This window comes from Ursus arctos, unplaced genomic scaffold (assembly GCF_023065955.2).
Source record: "Ursus arctos isolate Adak ecotype North America unplaced genomic scaffold, UrsArc2.0 scaffold_20, whole genome shotgun sequence".
Taxonomy (NCBI): Eukaryota; Metazoa; Chordata; class Mammalia; order Carnivora; family Ursidae; genus Ursus; species Ursus arctos.
This window is the reverse complement of record NW_026622875.1, coordinates 7,029,984-7,047,627: the sequence shown is the minus strand read 5'-3', so window position 1 is coordinate 7,047,627 and position 17,644 is coordinate 7,029,984. Positions and strand designations below refer to the sequence as shown.

Here is a 17,644-nt window from a genome sequence, read left to right as displayed (position 1 = left end):
TAGCCCAGTGATATCCATTCTGGGCTTCTGACCTCTGAACTATAAAAGTGTAAATTGGTTGTTTTAAATCACTGAATTTATGGCAATTTCTTACATTAGCTAAGCTAATATCCAAGTTTTATAATCTTAGTTTTAAAACATATGTCTCATTTCTCTTCGGACTGTAAATTCCTCTAGACCACAAATCAGCGTCTGTGCTTGACACACGGTATACATGATACATGTTTATTGAATTTGAATCATTCTGTATATCAGGTGGGGTCTCCATCATTTTGGGGGAGGGTTGCTTCCTGTTCTTAAAGTCCCTACTCCCCTGGGTCATGCTACATAGAGAAGCAGCTGCATTGCAGTCAGTACCTGCAGTTCTGAACCTCTTCCTTAGTGACTTTTGATTGGAGAAGGGGTACTCACTTAAACCAGTTGGTTTTCTCTGGCTCAAGTGTTTTAATACATGAGACTTATATCTTCTAGTCAACAGTTTCATGGGGTTCTTGTGCCTCCGTTTCAACTGTTCTAGAGTAAGATTAGCTGTCTGAGAAACCCCATACTCCTGAGGTTTATAGAAGCTTATATTTTAATTTGTACCATCCCAAACATAGTCTCAAAATTGTTGAAAATCTAAAAAAAATTTCCTCACAATGCCAAAACAGACCTACAGACAAACTACTTATTTTTATGGATTTGCATTCATTTCCTTCCCAGTCTTTAGATTAAAAACCAGCAAAATTGAAGACTTAGAATACGTACAGTTTTAGATGTGTTATGTACTGTTCCTTGGGATATAATATGTATTAGTAATCTATTGCTGCTGTAATTTAGTAGCTTAAAACAACAAACATTTATTATATAATCTCTGTTGGTTAGAAACCCAGGAGCCGCTTACCTAGGTGGTTGTGACTCAGGGCTTCTTAGGGGGCTGCATCAAGTCATGAGTCAAAGCTGCCGTCATCTCAAGGCTTGACTGATGGAGAATTTACTTCCAAGTTCTTTCACGTGGTTGTTGACTGGTCTCAAAAATCTGCTTCTAAGCTCACTTATGTAGGCCTCACAGGGCTACATCACAGCGTAGCCGCTGCTTGCCCCAGAGCGAGTCGTCTTGCTAAGACAATGCCCAAGCAGAAGCCACATTCTATTAGAGACAAGTCAGTAAATCCAGCCCATACTTAAGGGAAGGGGATCATTGGGGGCCATCTTAGAAGCTGCCTACCACACATATAAATTAGTGAGTTCATTAGTTTACCAGAGACTAGATAATCAAGTTTATAATATTCTTAACTGAAATAAAGTTTAATAATATCAAACATTTTGTGAGAAAACCACAAATGAATTTCTCATATTAGAAGATATAAAATAAAAACAGAAGCCTTTTAACTTTCACAGAGTAAATTCAGAAGGTACATTAAAATAACACAATTCACTTTCTTTAACCATACTTCCCTCAGTTTGTCTACTTCTAACTTCCTATTCCAATTCGTCCCTTCATTTTAAAAACTGTACTTACCCCTCATCTCCTAAAAACAATTGAAAGCCGCTTATAGAAATATGTAAAATGTTATAAGAATTGAAATTGAACAAAGATGACAGGAAAGACAGAGATAGAAAACTAAGTCAGAAATAAAACTACTACACAAAAGTCATAGTCTGGTGAAAACTGAAGATCTAACAAAGATCCGTAGCTATGTGGCTGAATAGGTTGATGTTAAGAAAATGAGAAGGCAAGACCAAGACTAGGAAAAAAAATACTTACAAGACGAATATCTGATAAAAGTCTTATGTCTACAACATATAAAGAACTCTTGCAAGTCCATAACAATAAGACAAACAACCTGGTTTTTTAAAATGGGGGGGAAATTTAACACCTGTTTTATCAAAGAAGATCTATGAATGACATACAAAATATGAGGTACTATTACACCACCACTCAAATGGCTAGAATTAAAAAGACCGACAGTACCAACTATCCGTAAGAATGTAGCACAACTAGAACTCTCAGTTCACATTTTTTATAAAGTTAATCACTCAACCCCACTCCTCGTTATTTTCCACAAGAGAAATGAAACTGCATATACACAAAGAACAGTAGATGAATGTTCATAGGAGCTTTATTCTCAATAGCAAAAAAACTAGAAACAGTTTTATGATTACATTGTGATATAGTCATATACATACAATGTACCTAGCAATGAAACTGAATGAACTAATGATAAATGGACCAATGCATTTCTGTATGCAAATACTGCATAATTCAAAAGAAAAGGTTTTTCTGCCTGGGACTACTGAAGGAAGACAATTTTTGAGCTTTCTCATGATGACATAAGAAGATTGGAGTTTAGAATTAGAAGTGGGAAGAGTGACATAAGGAGGATGACACTAGGGTGGAAAAGTCTGAAAGGGGGACTGGCTATTAGGGGACTCCAACATTATGGGGAAGACTAAGATTGCCTTGGTAAAGTACGCTCCAGTGGTGATGTGCCTTAAGTTCTAGAGTGAGCAATAAGGAATTGACCAGTGGGTGACTTTCCAACTGAAATGAAGATAAAAAACCACTATAATAAGGCAATAAAAATTTCACATTCTTGAATGGGACTTGTGGTGAATGGGATAACATCACATTAAGAACACCGATATTTATACAAATAGAAAAGGGCCTGAAACATGATTATTGTTATATGTATTTTTAAATAATACATATATCTTTTTTCAATGAGAGATATTTAATATCAATAATAGAATGATAGGGAGTGGCATTCATTTATGAGTTAAGAAGAGAGGTAAGGGAAATTAACATTCAGCATATTCTATGGACCAGATACGATGCTTTGTGCCTTCAGATTACGTGCTTTAATCTCAACAACAAGGAATGTGCAATATTATCCTCATTTTACAGCTGTGGAAACTTAGGTTCAGGAAGAAAGGCTTGGGTTCTAATTAACTCAGGTACTACATATACAGAAGGGATACTATTCCTCAAAGTTTGGTGAAGAGACTACTTGAAATAAGGTCACCAGGGAGGCATGTCCACAAATCATACCCAGAACTAGTAAATTCGATTGGAATATTGTTGGGAGACAGAAATCTGCATTTCTAACCTGCTCATTGGTTACTTGGTAATTTCAAAAAAAGTTTGAGAACAGCTATCTAAAGACTTAGGAGATATTTTTACTATGTGGTGATTTCTGATACTAAGAGTTCCTAGAAACAAAAGCCTCATAAAGTGATCTATAGCTTTATTTTTTACTATTAAAATAATGTATATTTACAGTATTTATAACATAACTATAGTTCTCAATGCTCGTATTTCATAAACAAGAGTTAAAAACTAAATAAGCCAGCATTCTTTATTGGTTCTTACTAGAATTTATATTTTTGGCTGCCTAAATGAGCTCTACCTGGTAGCAGTATTTTTCAGCCCTTTTTTGCCATTTCCCTTAGTGCTGGCTTAAGCTACCTGAGATGTGTTCGTTTGTATTTGTCATTGTTATACATTAAGGGATAAATAAAGGTGTATTTTTATTATACATAGATTAATTGTAGTAGATAGCAAATGGAACAGTTTTTGTATTCATGAGTAATGGGTCTTTGTGAGATAATTCCATTTGCCTAAACTCTTCTTTTGTCTCTTTAACAAGCATATCAACTCAAAATAATTATTTGTAATATTTAGCTGCCTACTTATTATTAAAATTCCAACACTTACTCTTGGATGATTATATGTCTTTTCAACAGTGATTCTTTTATTGCACACCGAGAAAGTATGCGACAGATGATGAGAAGTTTTTCTGAACCTTTTGGAAGAGACTTGCTCAGCATCTCTGATGGTAGAGGAAGAGCTCATAATCATATGAGACATGATGATGGCGAAAATTCCTTGACTGTAAGTTATTTTAAGTTAGTGAGAAGGTCCTATGGAATTTGAAGAAAATTATTATGGAAGAATATATCTATGATGTTAGGATATGAATAATGCTTATGTTATAGAAATAACTATTATATAAAAAGATGGACCTGTTGGAAAGTGAATCCTTAAACAATGAATTGTTAGCTTTATGAAATTCCACCGCACTATCAAACTTTAGGACCATAGAGTTATATATTATAAGCCAAACTTAAAGCATCGTTTTTCATGTAGTTTGTTTTGCATGGATACTTTGGGCCTTCAAAACTTAGATTAACTTTTAACTGTATTTAAATACTTGCATAACTACAGAATATTTTCATAAGTTTTATCTGAGAGCAAAACTAGGTGGTTACAAATATATTCAACTAAAAAAAAAATCCAGGATGCTTATATATCTTAATTACTTTCTTGTCTATTTTATTTCTATTGAATTTTCAGTCTCAGGAATGGCAGTTCTAGAATAAAAATCCCACAGGAGTTTCTGGTTTTGTTTTCTATTAATTAGTTAATTTTTACTATTACATAAGTCTTTCATACTTAGACATAAATATGTCATATGTATAGCAACCTAGGGAGGAAAGGTGAGCCATATCTCGCCAGTATAAATTGTAAATATACAGGAAAAAATGAGTTTTGGCTAAAAGAGAGGCTGAATATTTCAAATACTCCTAAGAAGTTTGATGTATAAAATTAGATTTACCACATAAATGAAATTTTCACATTCTTTTTCTTCTTATTCCATATGTATTACTCATATTCCAATTTGTTTTCTTTCAATTAGTGACGAGTGGTATTTTTATATATATTTTTTACTTTTAGGGCTATCAGTTTCCATAAAAGTCTAAAATTAAGATCTAAGGAAAAATTATCAAGGAGGGCAGAAATATCAATTGTAAAGACATTCTGAAATTTTATCTTTCACATGAGCATTGAAATATTTTGTCTATCTGCTCTAACCATAGCAAGGCAGATGTAGGGCTCTATATAGTACTTTGTATTTATGTGCATAAATGAGCTACTTGTAGCTTTTGTAGAAGAACGAAGAAGTGACAATTTTATTCCCGATGGAAAAAGTCATTATATCGTATCAACTATCTTAGAATGCTAACACCCATGCACTTTTTTCTTGTTCAAATTTTATGAAAACCCTTTGCCAGCCAAGAGTACTGATATTATCCTAGGGCAGTAATAGTTTTTAAAATATAGATTTACAGCAGAGTTACAGCAGATTTTCCAAGGAACATTCAGCCTCTCTTTTAGCCAAAACTCATTTTATAATTTATCCTGGGGAGAAATGCCTCTCCTTTTTTCCCATAGGGTGTGATACATTTGACATGTGTATGTCTAAATGTGAAAGACTAAATGTAATAGCAAAAATAAATAAATAAATTTTTTAAAAAATAGCAACAAAAGACCTCTATGCCAACTTGAACTTTTCTAAGTCAGTGTTTTATAACTAGAGGTGAAGGTAAGAACAGAAATTAGAAATTGACTGCAGGGGGCGCCTGAGTGGCGCAGTCGTTAAGTGTCTGCGTTCAGCTCAGTGTGTGATCCCAGCGTTCTGGGATGGAGCCCCACATCAGGCTTCTCCACTAGGAGCCTGCTTCTTCCTCTCCCACTCCCCCTGCTTGTGTTTCCTCTCTCGCTGGCTGTCTCTCTCTATCAAATAAATAAATGAAATCTTAAAAAAAAAAAAAAAAGAAATTGACTGCAGAAGATGGGAAATACTGCTGCTATTTGAAAAGAGCACAGCCAAGAGAACAATAGGCTTTTTTGAGCATGTGAGCAGTTCTAGTCCATTTAAACTTTAATAAAAATTCATAGAAAGCTTCTCTCTCTCTCTCTCTCGTGAAGCCATAAAGTTTAAAAAATTTTTTTTAAAGATTTTTCTTATGTATTTGAGAGAGGGAGAAAGAGAGTGCATGTATGCCCATGAGTGGGGGGAGGGGCAGAGGGAAAGGGAGAGAGAGAATCCTAAGCAGACACCATGCCCAGTGCACAGCCTGATGCTGGGCTCGATCTCATGACCTTGAGATCATGACCTAAGCTGAAATCAAGAGTCAGGTGCTTAACCAACTGAGCCACCCAGGCTCTCTGACATTTGTCATCTTTATCAGCCATTTTATGAAGGAAAACAGACTCCTACAAAAATAGGGAAGCATCAGCTATGCTATTTTCTTGTTTATATTATTAGCATTTTCTTTAGTTCATGATTTCTTTATGGGGATATTTTTAAACCACTTGTCCATTTTGGGAGGATTAGTTTTGCTTAAAACTAGATAATTAATTTTTTTAATTTTTTTAATTTTTTAGATTTTACTTATTCATTTTAGAGATAGAGCATGAGCGGGAGGTGGGGAGGAGTAGAGGGAGGGGCAGAGGGAAAGGGACAAGCAGACTGCACACCCCATTTTGGGGCTCGATACCATGACACTGAGATCATGACCCCAACTGAAATCAAAAGTCGGCTGCCCAACTGACTGAGCCACCCAGAGGCCCCTAAAACTAGATAATTCAATCTGTAAATATATTTAATTAAGCAGTTTATAATTCAAGATATGACATGTGACCATCTAACATTTAGATAGAGTGATGGCACCAAAGTCAATCTACAATGTTTTTGATTTCAGTGAAAAGAAATAGAGAAATTATATTGATGTGTCCAATATTCTTTGGAGATTACTGTTCTAAATATATAGTATAGGGGCGCCTGGGTAGTGCAGTCGTTAAGCGTCTGCCTTCGGCTCAGGGCATGATCCCTGTGTTCCGGGATCGAGTCCCACATCGGGCTCCTCCGCTGGGAGCCTGCTTCTTCCTCTCCCACTCCCCTGCTGTGTTCCCTCTCTTGCTGGCTGTCTCTTTGTCACATAAATAAATAAAATCTTTAAAAATAAATAAATAAATAGTATAAATATATGTAATCTGATAACATTTATTATAAAATTTAATATAAATACACAGTGTTCTCTATTTTTCAACATAATTTACCCAAGGAGGAAATTATCACTGAATGATGGTAAAACTTTATATATACCATTTACCCAAAAAATTAAATTTTACTTTCAATATTTGAAATTTCCAAGTAATGAAAGTTTTTAATGTGTATATATGTTTGTCTAAAATTTTATTTTTACTTATCTGAATCTACTGAGGAATACAATTTGTAAAATATTAGATAATTCCATCTATTATACTTAACATTCTTTTGCTTATCAAAGACCCTGCATATTTTTAAATCTGTGTGTGATCCTTTCTGAAGTCTATATTTTTTATTCCATGTATTAGTTCTTGGGAAATATTAATTTTTTTGCCCAATATCTCTACTTTTGAAATGTTATTAATGTAAATAATTGCTTATTTTAATTGGTTATAAGCAAGATTAACTCATCTTTTAAAAATATGGTATAGTTGAGCGAAGGAAAGATGAGATCTTAATCATTGTGCCTTATGTTTTAATTAATTTTGTGTGAATTTGCATTTTCTTTGAGAAATGTTTGTCTTAATCTATAGCAAAGACTTTTTCTTTCAACTGCCTTTGGTAAATACCACAGTAGTCACATTTAAAAGTGGTATATGGTCTCCCCCTTTGTCTTCCAGGCTCCTGTCAGGCTCTATGATGAATAATAAGTGGATAGTTTTTAAAATATATTTTGAGGATTTTTTTATTAAGTGGATCTAAAAGTTTGTTAGCTCTGAACTACGTGATTATATAGTACATTTCTTTCTTTTTTGGGGATTATTATATAATAAATATCATAACCAAAATTAACTGGATTTTTTTTCTAGGCAATGAATTCTCTTGTGCCTTTTGGCAGTTTTGGTGGTATGGTTCGTATCATGAGACACAAACCATTTTAGCAATATTTTCTGACAAATATTTATTTTTTATTAACTCAAGCAAAGTGAATTGGCATGCAGTTTCACTTATTTTCAAAATAGCTTTTTAGAATTTGTACTGAAACCTGTTTTATGTATTAGAGTATTCAGGCATGTTTTTTCTGAATTAAGTCACATCAACATATATAAAATCAGTCTTCAGAAAAGAAAAAATACATTTTAACAGATGAATATTCGCTTGATTTACAAAAGGGATCCCCATAGTTTGTTTGAAAGTTTGGACACTTCCACATGCTTATGATGACTTTCCCAAAGATGAAAAAGCACCAAACTGTAGCTAGAGGAGCACATTGGAGAAGCTCAGATTGTCTGCTTTTTCTAAAAGTTTTCTAAAGTTAATTTGTTCATGCAGCTTTTCCTTTCCCACATCTAAGTATGGCTACTCTACAACCAGCTTTTCTCCCACTCGTGTTTCTTTCTTTTCTGTGATGCTAGTTTCTAATACAGTTAAAAGCAGCCTGGGGAGTAGCAGAGAATAGCATGACTTTGGAACATTTCCTATGGATGCATCTATTCTCTTATGAAAAAGTTTCTTCTTCTTGTATTAGACTTAAGCCATCTGTCTCCTTAAAGTCTGACATACCTAACATTTGTCCTTTCTGATCAGAGTTTACAGTGGGACAAATTGACAAATTAAAAAAGTAGTTATAGCACAGAGTTATCAGTAAAATGATCAGGAAGTTTAGCATGCTATGGAAGCACAGATAGAAAAAAAAACCCTGTTACCCAGACCTTTTGGTGGTAGGGTGGTGGTGTGGAGGTTAATCAGAGATTTCTGGGACCTTAAGGTTGAATAGGAGTTAGCAAGGGAAAGCAGGGAGAGGAGAAAAAGAGTATTCAACACAGAAGAGACAGCATATGCAAAGACCTGGTGGCTCAGGAGCTCAAAGATGTTTAGGATCACTTGGCCCTGGAGCATAAGTTGGAGAGTAGATAAAGATAGGATGGTAACCAGGGACTTCTTTTGATCCTGCTAAGGACTGTGGACATTATCTTAAGAACAGGGGAATCAGTTGATGAATTTTCAGCAAAATGGTGATAGAGGCAGATTCTCATTTTTAAAGATTATTGTGCCTTCAGTGGAAGGACAGATTAGAAGGGAACACCAGTCGAGGCAGGGAGGCCAGGAGGCTGTTAGGGTGTTCTGGGAAATATTAGTAATGGGTTCTACTAGGGCAATGCCTGCAGTGTCTCATTTGAGAGTTAAAGAGGTGAAATGGGTAAAACTAGGGGATTTACTGGGTTGAAAGGACAGTAAAGAGGGAAAAGGAAAGTACTATGCCCATTTTTTGGCATGAAGAATTAGCTAGATGGGAATGCCGCTGAGCTAAGGAATGGTGCGTTCATACAGTACAGATATGAGAGCAGGGGTGGTCAAAGGATCATTTCAGTTTGCGGTGTTGGGCATTTGAGGCATCTGTAGTATGTCCAGGTGGATTTATCTGGTGAAGAATTGAATATATGGGTTTGAGCCAAACTAGAGATAATTTGTTCATTCATTCAGCAAATGTTTATTGAGCCCTCCTTATGTGCCAGGGAATTACTTTAAAAGTATTGAGGATATAATAATGAATAAGACAGAGAGGATAGCCCTGCCTTCACAGAGATGATTTCTATGGAGTGGGAAGACAGGCAATAAAAAACAAAATAATTTCAGATAAAGTACTTCAAAGAGCTCTGAAGGAGATGAAGCAGGGTAATGATATAATGACAGATGGGAGGTGAAGCAGAGATTACTTTTATAGGTGGCCCTTCTAAGGAGGTGTAAATGGAATGATGAGAAGAAACTATGCTGAGAGTCAGGATAAAAACATTCAGGCAGAGAGAAGAGCGTGTGTACAAAGTTCCCGAAGTCTTTAGGAGCCCACTGGAATCTTAGCTCTAATTTGTTCCCACACTTTTGTCACTCCAAGGTTTTGGGCCACCCCACAGCAAGTACAGGTACATTTTGGATGGCGATTTGACAGTGAATTGAGAAAAGGGCATAATATACCCAAACATCTGATCTTTTCTTCCTTCTCCTCTGATTTGGGTTAGCCTTTCCAATTCTCATGAATTGTATCTCTTATATAGCCCTGATTTCTCAACCTGGTGTTGAAACAAAGTATTCAGAATGTTTCGTGAATTGTGTTGAATCTCTGAAATGCAGATTAATTCTACTGCAGTCCTTTGTGTACCCAAAGATATATCAGTATCTCCTAAATGTGCCTTTGTTGTTCCTTATGGTGTTAAGTGCAGGTTTTAAAGAAGAATTTGGTTTTCTCTTCTGTTTCCCATTGTTACAAGTAATAAAAACCCATTGGAAGGCAGAGACATAGACAGGCCTTTGATAATTCTTTATTGAGTCCCAGCTTGGCTTACAGTAAAAGAATCTCTAGAGGGGCTGAAATACTGGCACTGAACTACAGTGTCTTACAGGATTAAAAGACTCCTGTTTGAGTGGAGGAGTTCCTTGAATCAAATGCTTCTGTTTTATAGTAGTAAACAATGTATCAGCTGGCACACTAAAATGTGTGCTTCACTTTTTAATTTCCCGTGAGTGTTCTAATGGTAAAACTTAAAAGATTTTTCGAGAGCAGAGCCGCTCAGCCCCTGACACCATTGTCATTTTAGGCTAGATAATTCTTGTTCTGGGGGGCTGTCCTATTTTTTGTAGGATTTTAGCAGCGTCTCTGACGTTTACTCACTAAATGGCAGTCATACCCCCTCCTCAGTTGTGACACACAAAAATGAATATAATTATTAATGAATGTCCCCTGGGAGTCAAAATCAATCTTTACTAAAAAACCACAGTTCTAGAGGAATTAACTATTCTTCTAAAGAAGCATATGCCATACCTACAGGGAATGTTCTATTGAGCCTTCCACTGTAGGTAGCAAATTCCAGGTCTATGAGTAGAGTGAATTAGCCTCTATTACTTGGATCCTCTTATGTAAAGGAGAGCTGGAGACCTCAGAGGCAGTTTCTATCAGCTGTGTCGTACTGGTGGAAGTGACATTGGTATCTTATACCCAAGTTTTATCGATTTGCATGGTGAGATATTGAGAGGGAAGAAGGAAAAACTTGAAAACTAGTCTATGCTAGAATTGTCCCAGCCCAGAATACACCACTCAGGACTTAAATATTAACTGAATTGTGTTTTGAGAAAGTTGATAAATGTGTTTATATGTTCATGCATGTATATATGTGTATATATACACATGTATGTATGCATGTATTTATAGTGTTGCAACTCCCTGATTATTTATATGTTGGCTGTTTGAGATTTTGTGTGTGCTTCCATTTTTTCTTTAACAAATCGCTTTTTCGTATAGTTCTTAAATTATCTTTGCCTGGTCAATTGCTGCATGAGCTCCCACTGTGTAAATCAAGAAAAAAAATTTTTTCAGCTGTTTCAGGAAGGTTGATTTGCTTCTTTTGTGTTGTACTTATAGTTAATAACATACTTCCTAATATCCTGTAGCGTACAGATGTCAACCCTTTTCAGGCAATGGACCGAATGATGTTAAATATGCGAAACAGTATGCAGGAATTACAAAGAAACTTTGTAAGTACTAAAAAATTGATGAGAACATTATTTCAGTTATTGGTACCCTATATTATAGTGGCTTTCAACTTTTTTTAATCGTGGTCCACGGTGGCTGAAAAATGTATCTTAACAGTATGACCCAGTACACAATACTTGTGTACTGTAAAAATAAACCCGAAACAGAAGTTTTGTGAGAAAATGATCATATTATTTACAGTGTGTGCTCTTATTTTCTATTTTAGTTCATATTTTAAAAATCCTGGTTAGAACCCACCAAATTGATTTCACAACCCACGAGTTTGAAAAATAGCATTAATTAACTTTCAAAATTAAAAAAAACACAACAACCTCAAAAACATTTATCCTGCTGAAAATCACTATTGTAAATGAACATTTTATATATGAACTTAGACTTTTTAATTATTTTTAGCTTGTCTACTTAAAAGGATTTGTAACATTTAGGAAATCAAGTTTTAGTGTTTTCTTTTAAAAAGCTGAAGACAGAAATTTCAGGAATGATGTTTAGGCATTGGATTAGATCCATAAAGTCCAAATAGTCATAAACTAGTGCTAATACTCTTTTCTACTCATGATATTAACATCAAAAATTAACTTGATTCAATATGAAGAAGACTCATATTATTTTAGTCATCCAGTTTAGAATCTAAGGATCATTTCAGAATGTCCAAATCATTCTTAATGGCATTATTAATGATTTTCATAATCTAGCGATCTGGTACCCACGGGAGGTATAAAACTTCTTGGTGTATGGCTAATTGGCTCAGCATTGGCAAAATTGCACACAGGGGTCAACCACTGACTGTAAAAGCATCATAGGCTTCAGGGCACAGCATCTGTATTTAAATCTGAGCTGTAAGTCTTTGGTCACAAAGACTTAAGGATCTCGGAGTGAGTCACTTCTTACTGTTCCTCGCAAGGAGAGTGAGAATTGGTACCTAACATGGAAGGAGATGAGGACCTTCCTGGGGGTGCCATTTGGATATACCATACTGATAGTATGGTACCCTTAGTAGATCTTTAGCTAGTATTGTTACTTATTTGAATCCTCTGATGTCAATTCTTCGTATTTGACTAAACTCTCTGGACTTAAAATTTATATTTACCTCTAGGGTCACCTTTCAGTGGATCCAAATGGACATTCATTTAGTTCTTCCTCAGTTATGACTTATTCCAAAGTAGGAGATGAACCACCAAAGGTTTTCCAGGCCTCAACTCAAACCCGTAGGGCTCCAGGAGGAGTAAGTATTTTCTGAGCATTCTTGGAACTTCATAAAGTTGTGGAATGATAGATCACCTATATTGGATTTTAATTATTAAAGCTTGATCTGATATTCTGGGGGTAGAGATAAGGAAAGAAGACACATATCACTGTGAAAAACAATAATGCTAACTGTACTTACTTAGTTTAAGGCATTTTTTTCCTACCCCTAACCCCTACCTCAGGCGCCTTTTTTCATGTGAGTATCTATTGATGTTTATTATTACCTTTACATGTTTACCAGGTAAGTAGGCACTAAAAGAAGTCTTTGTCTCATGAAATAAATGCCTACTTTTACTTTATATCTGAAGTAAATGAGTTTTGTTAACTCCTGAAATACTTCAAATGTACAGAAAAGATATAGAAAATAATATAATAGATATCCACATTCCTCCCACCCAGTTTAGTCAAATCATAACATTTTTCTCTATCTGCTGTAAGTTGTCTGTTTTGTTTTCTTTTTAAGCAAAAATATTAGATGCAGTTAAAGCTTTCAGTGCACTGTTCCCTCCCTGGTTCCTTTTCCCTTTTATTCTCTCCACAAAACAACCATTTTCTTGTATCTGGAACTTATCATTTTCATGTATGTTTTTATAATTTTCTTATGTATGCTTTCATAAAATATATGATAATTATTTTACGGGTTTCTAAACTTCATATAAATGGTTTCATGCTGCGTGTGTCCTCTGCAACTTGACTTTGCTCAGTAATATGCTTCTGAGATTTATTCAAGTTGATATATGCAGCTCTATTTCTTTATTTTGACTTCTATGTATTATCCAAAATATGAATATACCAGTTTTTAATCTATTTTCCTGTTGATTGATATTTAGGTATTTCTAATTTTTCACTTATCATTACACATGTCTTCTTATGCAAATAGTCTAGGAATGGTATTGCTGATTTGTAGGAGGTGGGTGTCTTCATCTTTATGTAAAAATTACTAAGTTACTATCACATAGTGATTGAAACAGTTGGCTCCCACAAAGTCTGGTATGAGAGTTCCCATTTCCACACTTCCTCATTAGTATTTATAGTAAAAAACCATTAGGTTTGCCTGTTTAATGGGTATGAATAGTTCATTTTTTAGTTCTTACATATAAAGACATAACTTTTAATGATGCTCTTGCCATAGAGCAGACATTTTCATTTTAACTTGCTAAAAACGACATACCTCTTAAATGTAAACAATTCAGTTGTAGACATCCCATAGCAAACCATGCTAATATTAATAGTCTCTGGCTATCATGAATATTCTCATAAACCATAGAGTTGATATGTAGGACCCATGAGATTCAAGCCCATCAGCATGACTGCTGAATAATCAGTTGCCCTTGCTTAGTAGGGATGTACTCCCAATTATTACACTGTGTTAAGGACAGTGTTGAAGGCACTAAGTTTTATATAATTATTATTTGTTTACACTATTTGATTATAACTTAGAAAAAGTTTAAATTGTGGTTCTATTTGCCCTAGACATTTTAATTTTAAGCAGTTCTGAAAATATCAGAGAACAATTACCACAATTTTACTGCAAGTTAGTAGTGGAAGTGAGTACCCAGTGTTTTTAAAGCTGTAGATTTATGGTCTTACCTCTGTAAGTAAACAGGTCCTGAGGAGTTGAGAATTACATCCATTCTCTGTATATTCAAGTAATAACTAATCTTTTTTCTTCATTTTTACAGATAAAGGAAACTAGGAGAGCAATGAGAGATTCTGACAGTGGACTAGAAAAAATGGCTATTGGTCATCATCTTCATGACCGAGCTCATGTCATTAAAAAGTCAAAGAACAACAAGACTGGAGATGAAGAGGTCAATCAAGAGTTCATCAATATGAATGAAAGTAAGTTGTCACAGAAAATAGCATTCTTCCTCTTAAAATAACAGCTGTACTGGTAGAACCCAATGTTTTTTGTAGAAACATTTCATAAGATGTCATTTTGAGGTATTTTATGAGCGATATGTGTAAGGACTACCTTATCAAAATAATAAAATTGTGGTTTCATTGTTTCATAGTACATTTGTTTTTTTTATAGTGATTTTTGGTAATGTTTTTTTTGTTTTGTTTTGTTTTATACTTGGAAAATGGAATCTTTTGGATTGCCATTTAATAAGACTTCCAGTAGGCAAAATGAGTTTTTAAATATTTCTGAGGTATATTTGAAAAGTATTAAAGAGAATAAAGAAGAAAATTAAAATTATCCATAATCTCAACCCAAAATAACTACTAATGTTTTAGTGTATTTGTTCCTAGTAGTTTTATGTATATATAAACACATTCATTTTTTCTCAAAATTGGTATTTTACTATCTAGTTTATATTGTGCTTATTTTAATTCACCATTATAATTGCAAAAACAGTCACCTATGATATTATTTTTCAAAAACATTCTAAATGGTTACCTAAAAGTTTTCATGAAGGGGCCATAATTTATTTAAACCATTCTGTATTGTTGGACACTTTAGGTTTTGTATAGATAAGATTTTAATTTCTTGTATTGTTAGATAATATATCATGTATATGTCTTTCCATTTTCTAGATTTTATATTCATTCTTCAATGCATTTAAGTCCTTCCAGTGTTTTAACTCTTCTCATTGTAGTTTTTGGGTTATATTCATCTCCTACTTTCAATAAGTATTTTGAATGAAAGTGTTTTGTCACTTTAAATTTAAATTTTTTGAATGAAAATGGCTTAAATTATATCATTTTAGAAAAAGAAATTCTCTTATGGTTGGCTTAGAGAAAATTCTTATGCAATGAGATAGAAGCTACAACATCTTAACCTTTCTTTAATTTTAACCTTTATAGTTTTGTCATAGTTAAATGTACACAGAATACTTCACAGTAATTAACATTTTGAAGAAAATTTTAGTGAGGGAACACATTATTATTATAAAGGCCACCTGATGGAACAAGTATTATCATTTACCCATTGTTGTTGTTATTGAAGTTAGATTGCCTACTTCATAACAAATTGACAGTTGAGATGAGTAACCTGTCTTAGGAAACTGACAACAGAAGCTTTCCAGGTAGGCCAAGTTATGTAGGAAAACAGTGAGGTTAATAGGAAGTGCTAGTTACAGGAGAAGTGCCCAAGTACAGAGGAAAAGCATGATTACCAGGAAGATGATCCAGGAAGAAAGACTGTAAGTCAGTGTAATTGGGTCAAAGCGTTCATTGGATAGAATAATATATCCAGCAGGTGCATGAAAAACCAGATCGTCAGTAACCAAATTATCAATAGGAATAAAAGAGGAACAAACAAAAAAGGAAATATTACTCTGAATCAAAAACCTTTATATTTGGAACAGTTCCCTACCTCTATCTTGAGGTTAGGCTGATGGAAGCACAAGGCCAGAGTCAAGTATGTGGGAGCCAAGGCAGTTACTGACAGTTGATATCTTAATACTTGCCCCTTTATTTTGATATTTAATGTAGGTGATGCTCATGCTTTTGACAATGAGTGGCAAAATGAGATTTTGAAGTACAAACCAGCGGGACAGTGGCGCAATGTAGAAAACCCTAGGGTGCGAAGTGTTGGTCATGAGAATTCAGGCTGCCGAGAACTTAAAAGAAGGTAAAGGTTATTTCTAAAATAAATTGTGTTTTTTAAGAAGAATTAGAAGAAAGGTTATGTAACTTTACCTCTGTGTCAGGAAGTTTTGATTAACATCCGTTGTTTGTATCAACAGTATCTTTTGTGAAGGATGTAATGATTTTACCTTATATCTGAGCATTCCACACAAATTTGAATTTGTATCTAAAAACCCATAATATTTTAAGATTGTATGATTAGTAGCTCACTAGCAAATTATGCCTCAGAAGATAGGGGCTAAAATCCTTCTAAGGAAAAGTGAAATACTATAATGTAATTATTCTTATAAAACAGATTTTACTCTGAATATAGTAAGAGTCATACATTTCATGCCAAGTAAAGATACTGGTATCTAGAGATATGATAAGGGGAGAGGGGCTCTATTTGAAAAGCTTAACAAAAATTCCCTAGCAAGTCAATGGTAAATGCATTTTTAGATACTTGCATAATATATAACATTATTTGCACCTATATTAGGTATTAGAAATTAGATATTTTGGAAGCATTTTTCCAAAACTTTAGCCTCCTTTGGGATTACCATTGGAATAGCTGTGCTGAAACCACACCTTAAAGATTATAGAGATTTTTTACATTTAGTGTATATTCTAGTATATTCTAGAGTTAAGATTTAATTTGTTTCTCTGGGGAAAAAATGGAAAACAATACCTAGTTCCTATTAAATCTACACTTAAGAGAGAGAGACGCCTCACCAGGCCTTAAAACAGAAATCTGTTCTAGGCCATAAGAGAGTGGAGGATTGCTGCGGAAGGTGGAAGGCTTCACAGAATCAGCGGTGGACAAGTGGGTATCAAGTAAATCAGAAGCCTTGAGCAGTATTTTATGTGCTAGCATCTTTTATTTTAATATACTTATTTAGGAATTTAGAACTCTAATATTTTCCATAGAAAATTAGCTTCCATATTACTTTCAGACACTATTTGTCTCACTTTGTAAAGTTTATTGATAAAAAAACTTTACAGTGCTAAGTTTGACTATGAAATCCAGGTCCCTGTTAGAGAAAGCTTTGCTCTTTAAGGATGATCTATAAGTCTATGGCCCTATCAGTGGCATTTTCTATAAACTAACACTGTCCAATAGAACTTTCAGGAATGATTTTCTGTAATAACAAAAATGTTGTGTATCTATACTGTCCAATATGGCAGCCAAGAGCCACATGTGGCTGTTGAACCACATTGAAATATGGCTGATGCAGCTGAGGAACTGAATTTTAAACTTTATTTTATTTTAATTAATTTAAATGTGAATGATGTGGCTAGTGGCTACCATGTTGAATGGCATGGTTAAACAGTTCAATCTAGCTCAGGAAAGCAGCTGTTGCTTTCTTAAATGTGAATGAAATAGTCTCTCATATGTTTTTCAAAGCTATTACGGAAGTTTAGATAAAACTCTCCATAAATTGCATTGGTTTTTTGTTAAGTCATG

At 34.3% G+C, this 17,644-nt stretch overlaps 1 protein-coding gene across 4 annotated transcripts in view; it reads left to right on the top strand.

Annotated features, from left to right (window-relative positions):
- The window catches only part of MLF1 (myeloid leukemia factor 1), a 34,162-nt gene that overhangs the window by 13,038 nt on the left and 3,480 nt on the right, over positions 1-17,644 (top strand). For 2 of the 4 annotated variants that reach the window (XM_057315932.1, XM_044383517.3), the window contains exons 2-7: positions 3,727-3,874; positions 7,685-7,726; positions 11,259-11,342; positions 12,455-12,583; positions 14,289-14,448; positions 16,045-16,183. In XM_057315932.1, the coding sequence (XP_057171915.1) occupies positions 3,755-3,874; positions 7,685-7,726; positions 11,259-11,342; positions 12,455-12,583; positions 14,289-14,448; positions 16,045-16,183 (674 nt within the window). In that variant the 5' untranslated portion in view covers positions 3,727-3,754. The remainder of the gene's footprint in view (positions 1-3,726; positions 3,875-7,684; positions 7,727-11,258; positions 11,343-12,454; positions 12,584-14,288; positions 14,449-16,044; positions 16,184-17,644) is intronic. The other 2 variants (XM_026497367.4, XM_057315933.1) reach the window with 2 other exon arrangements.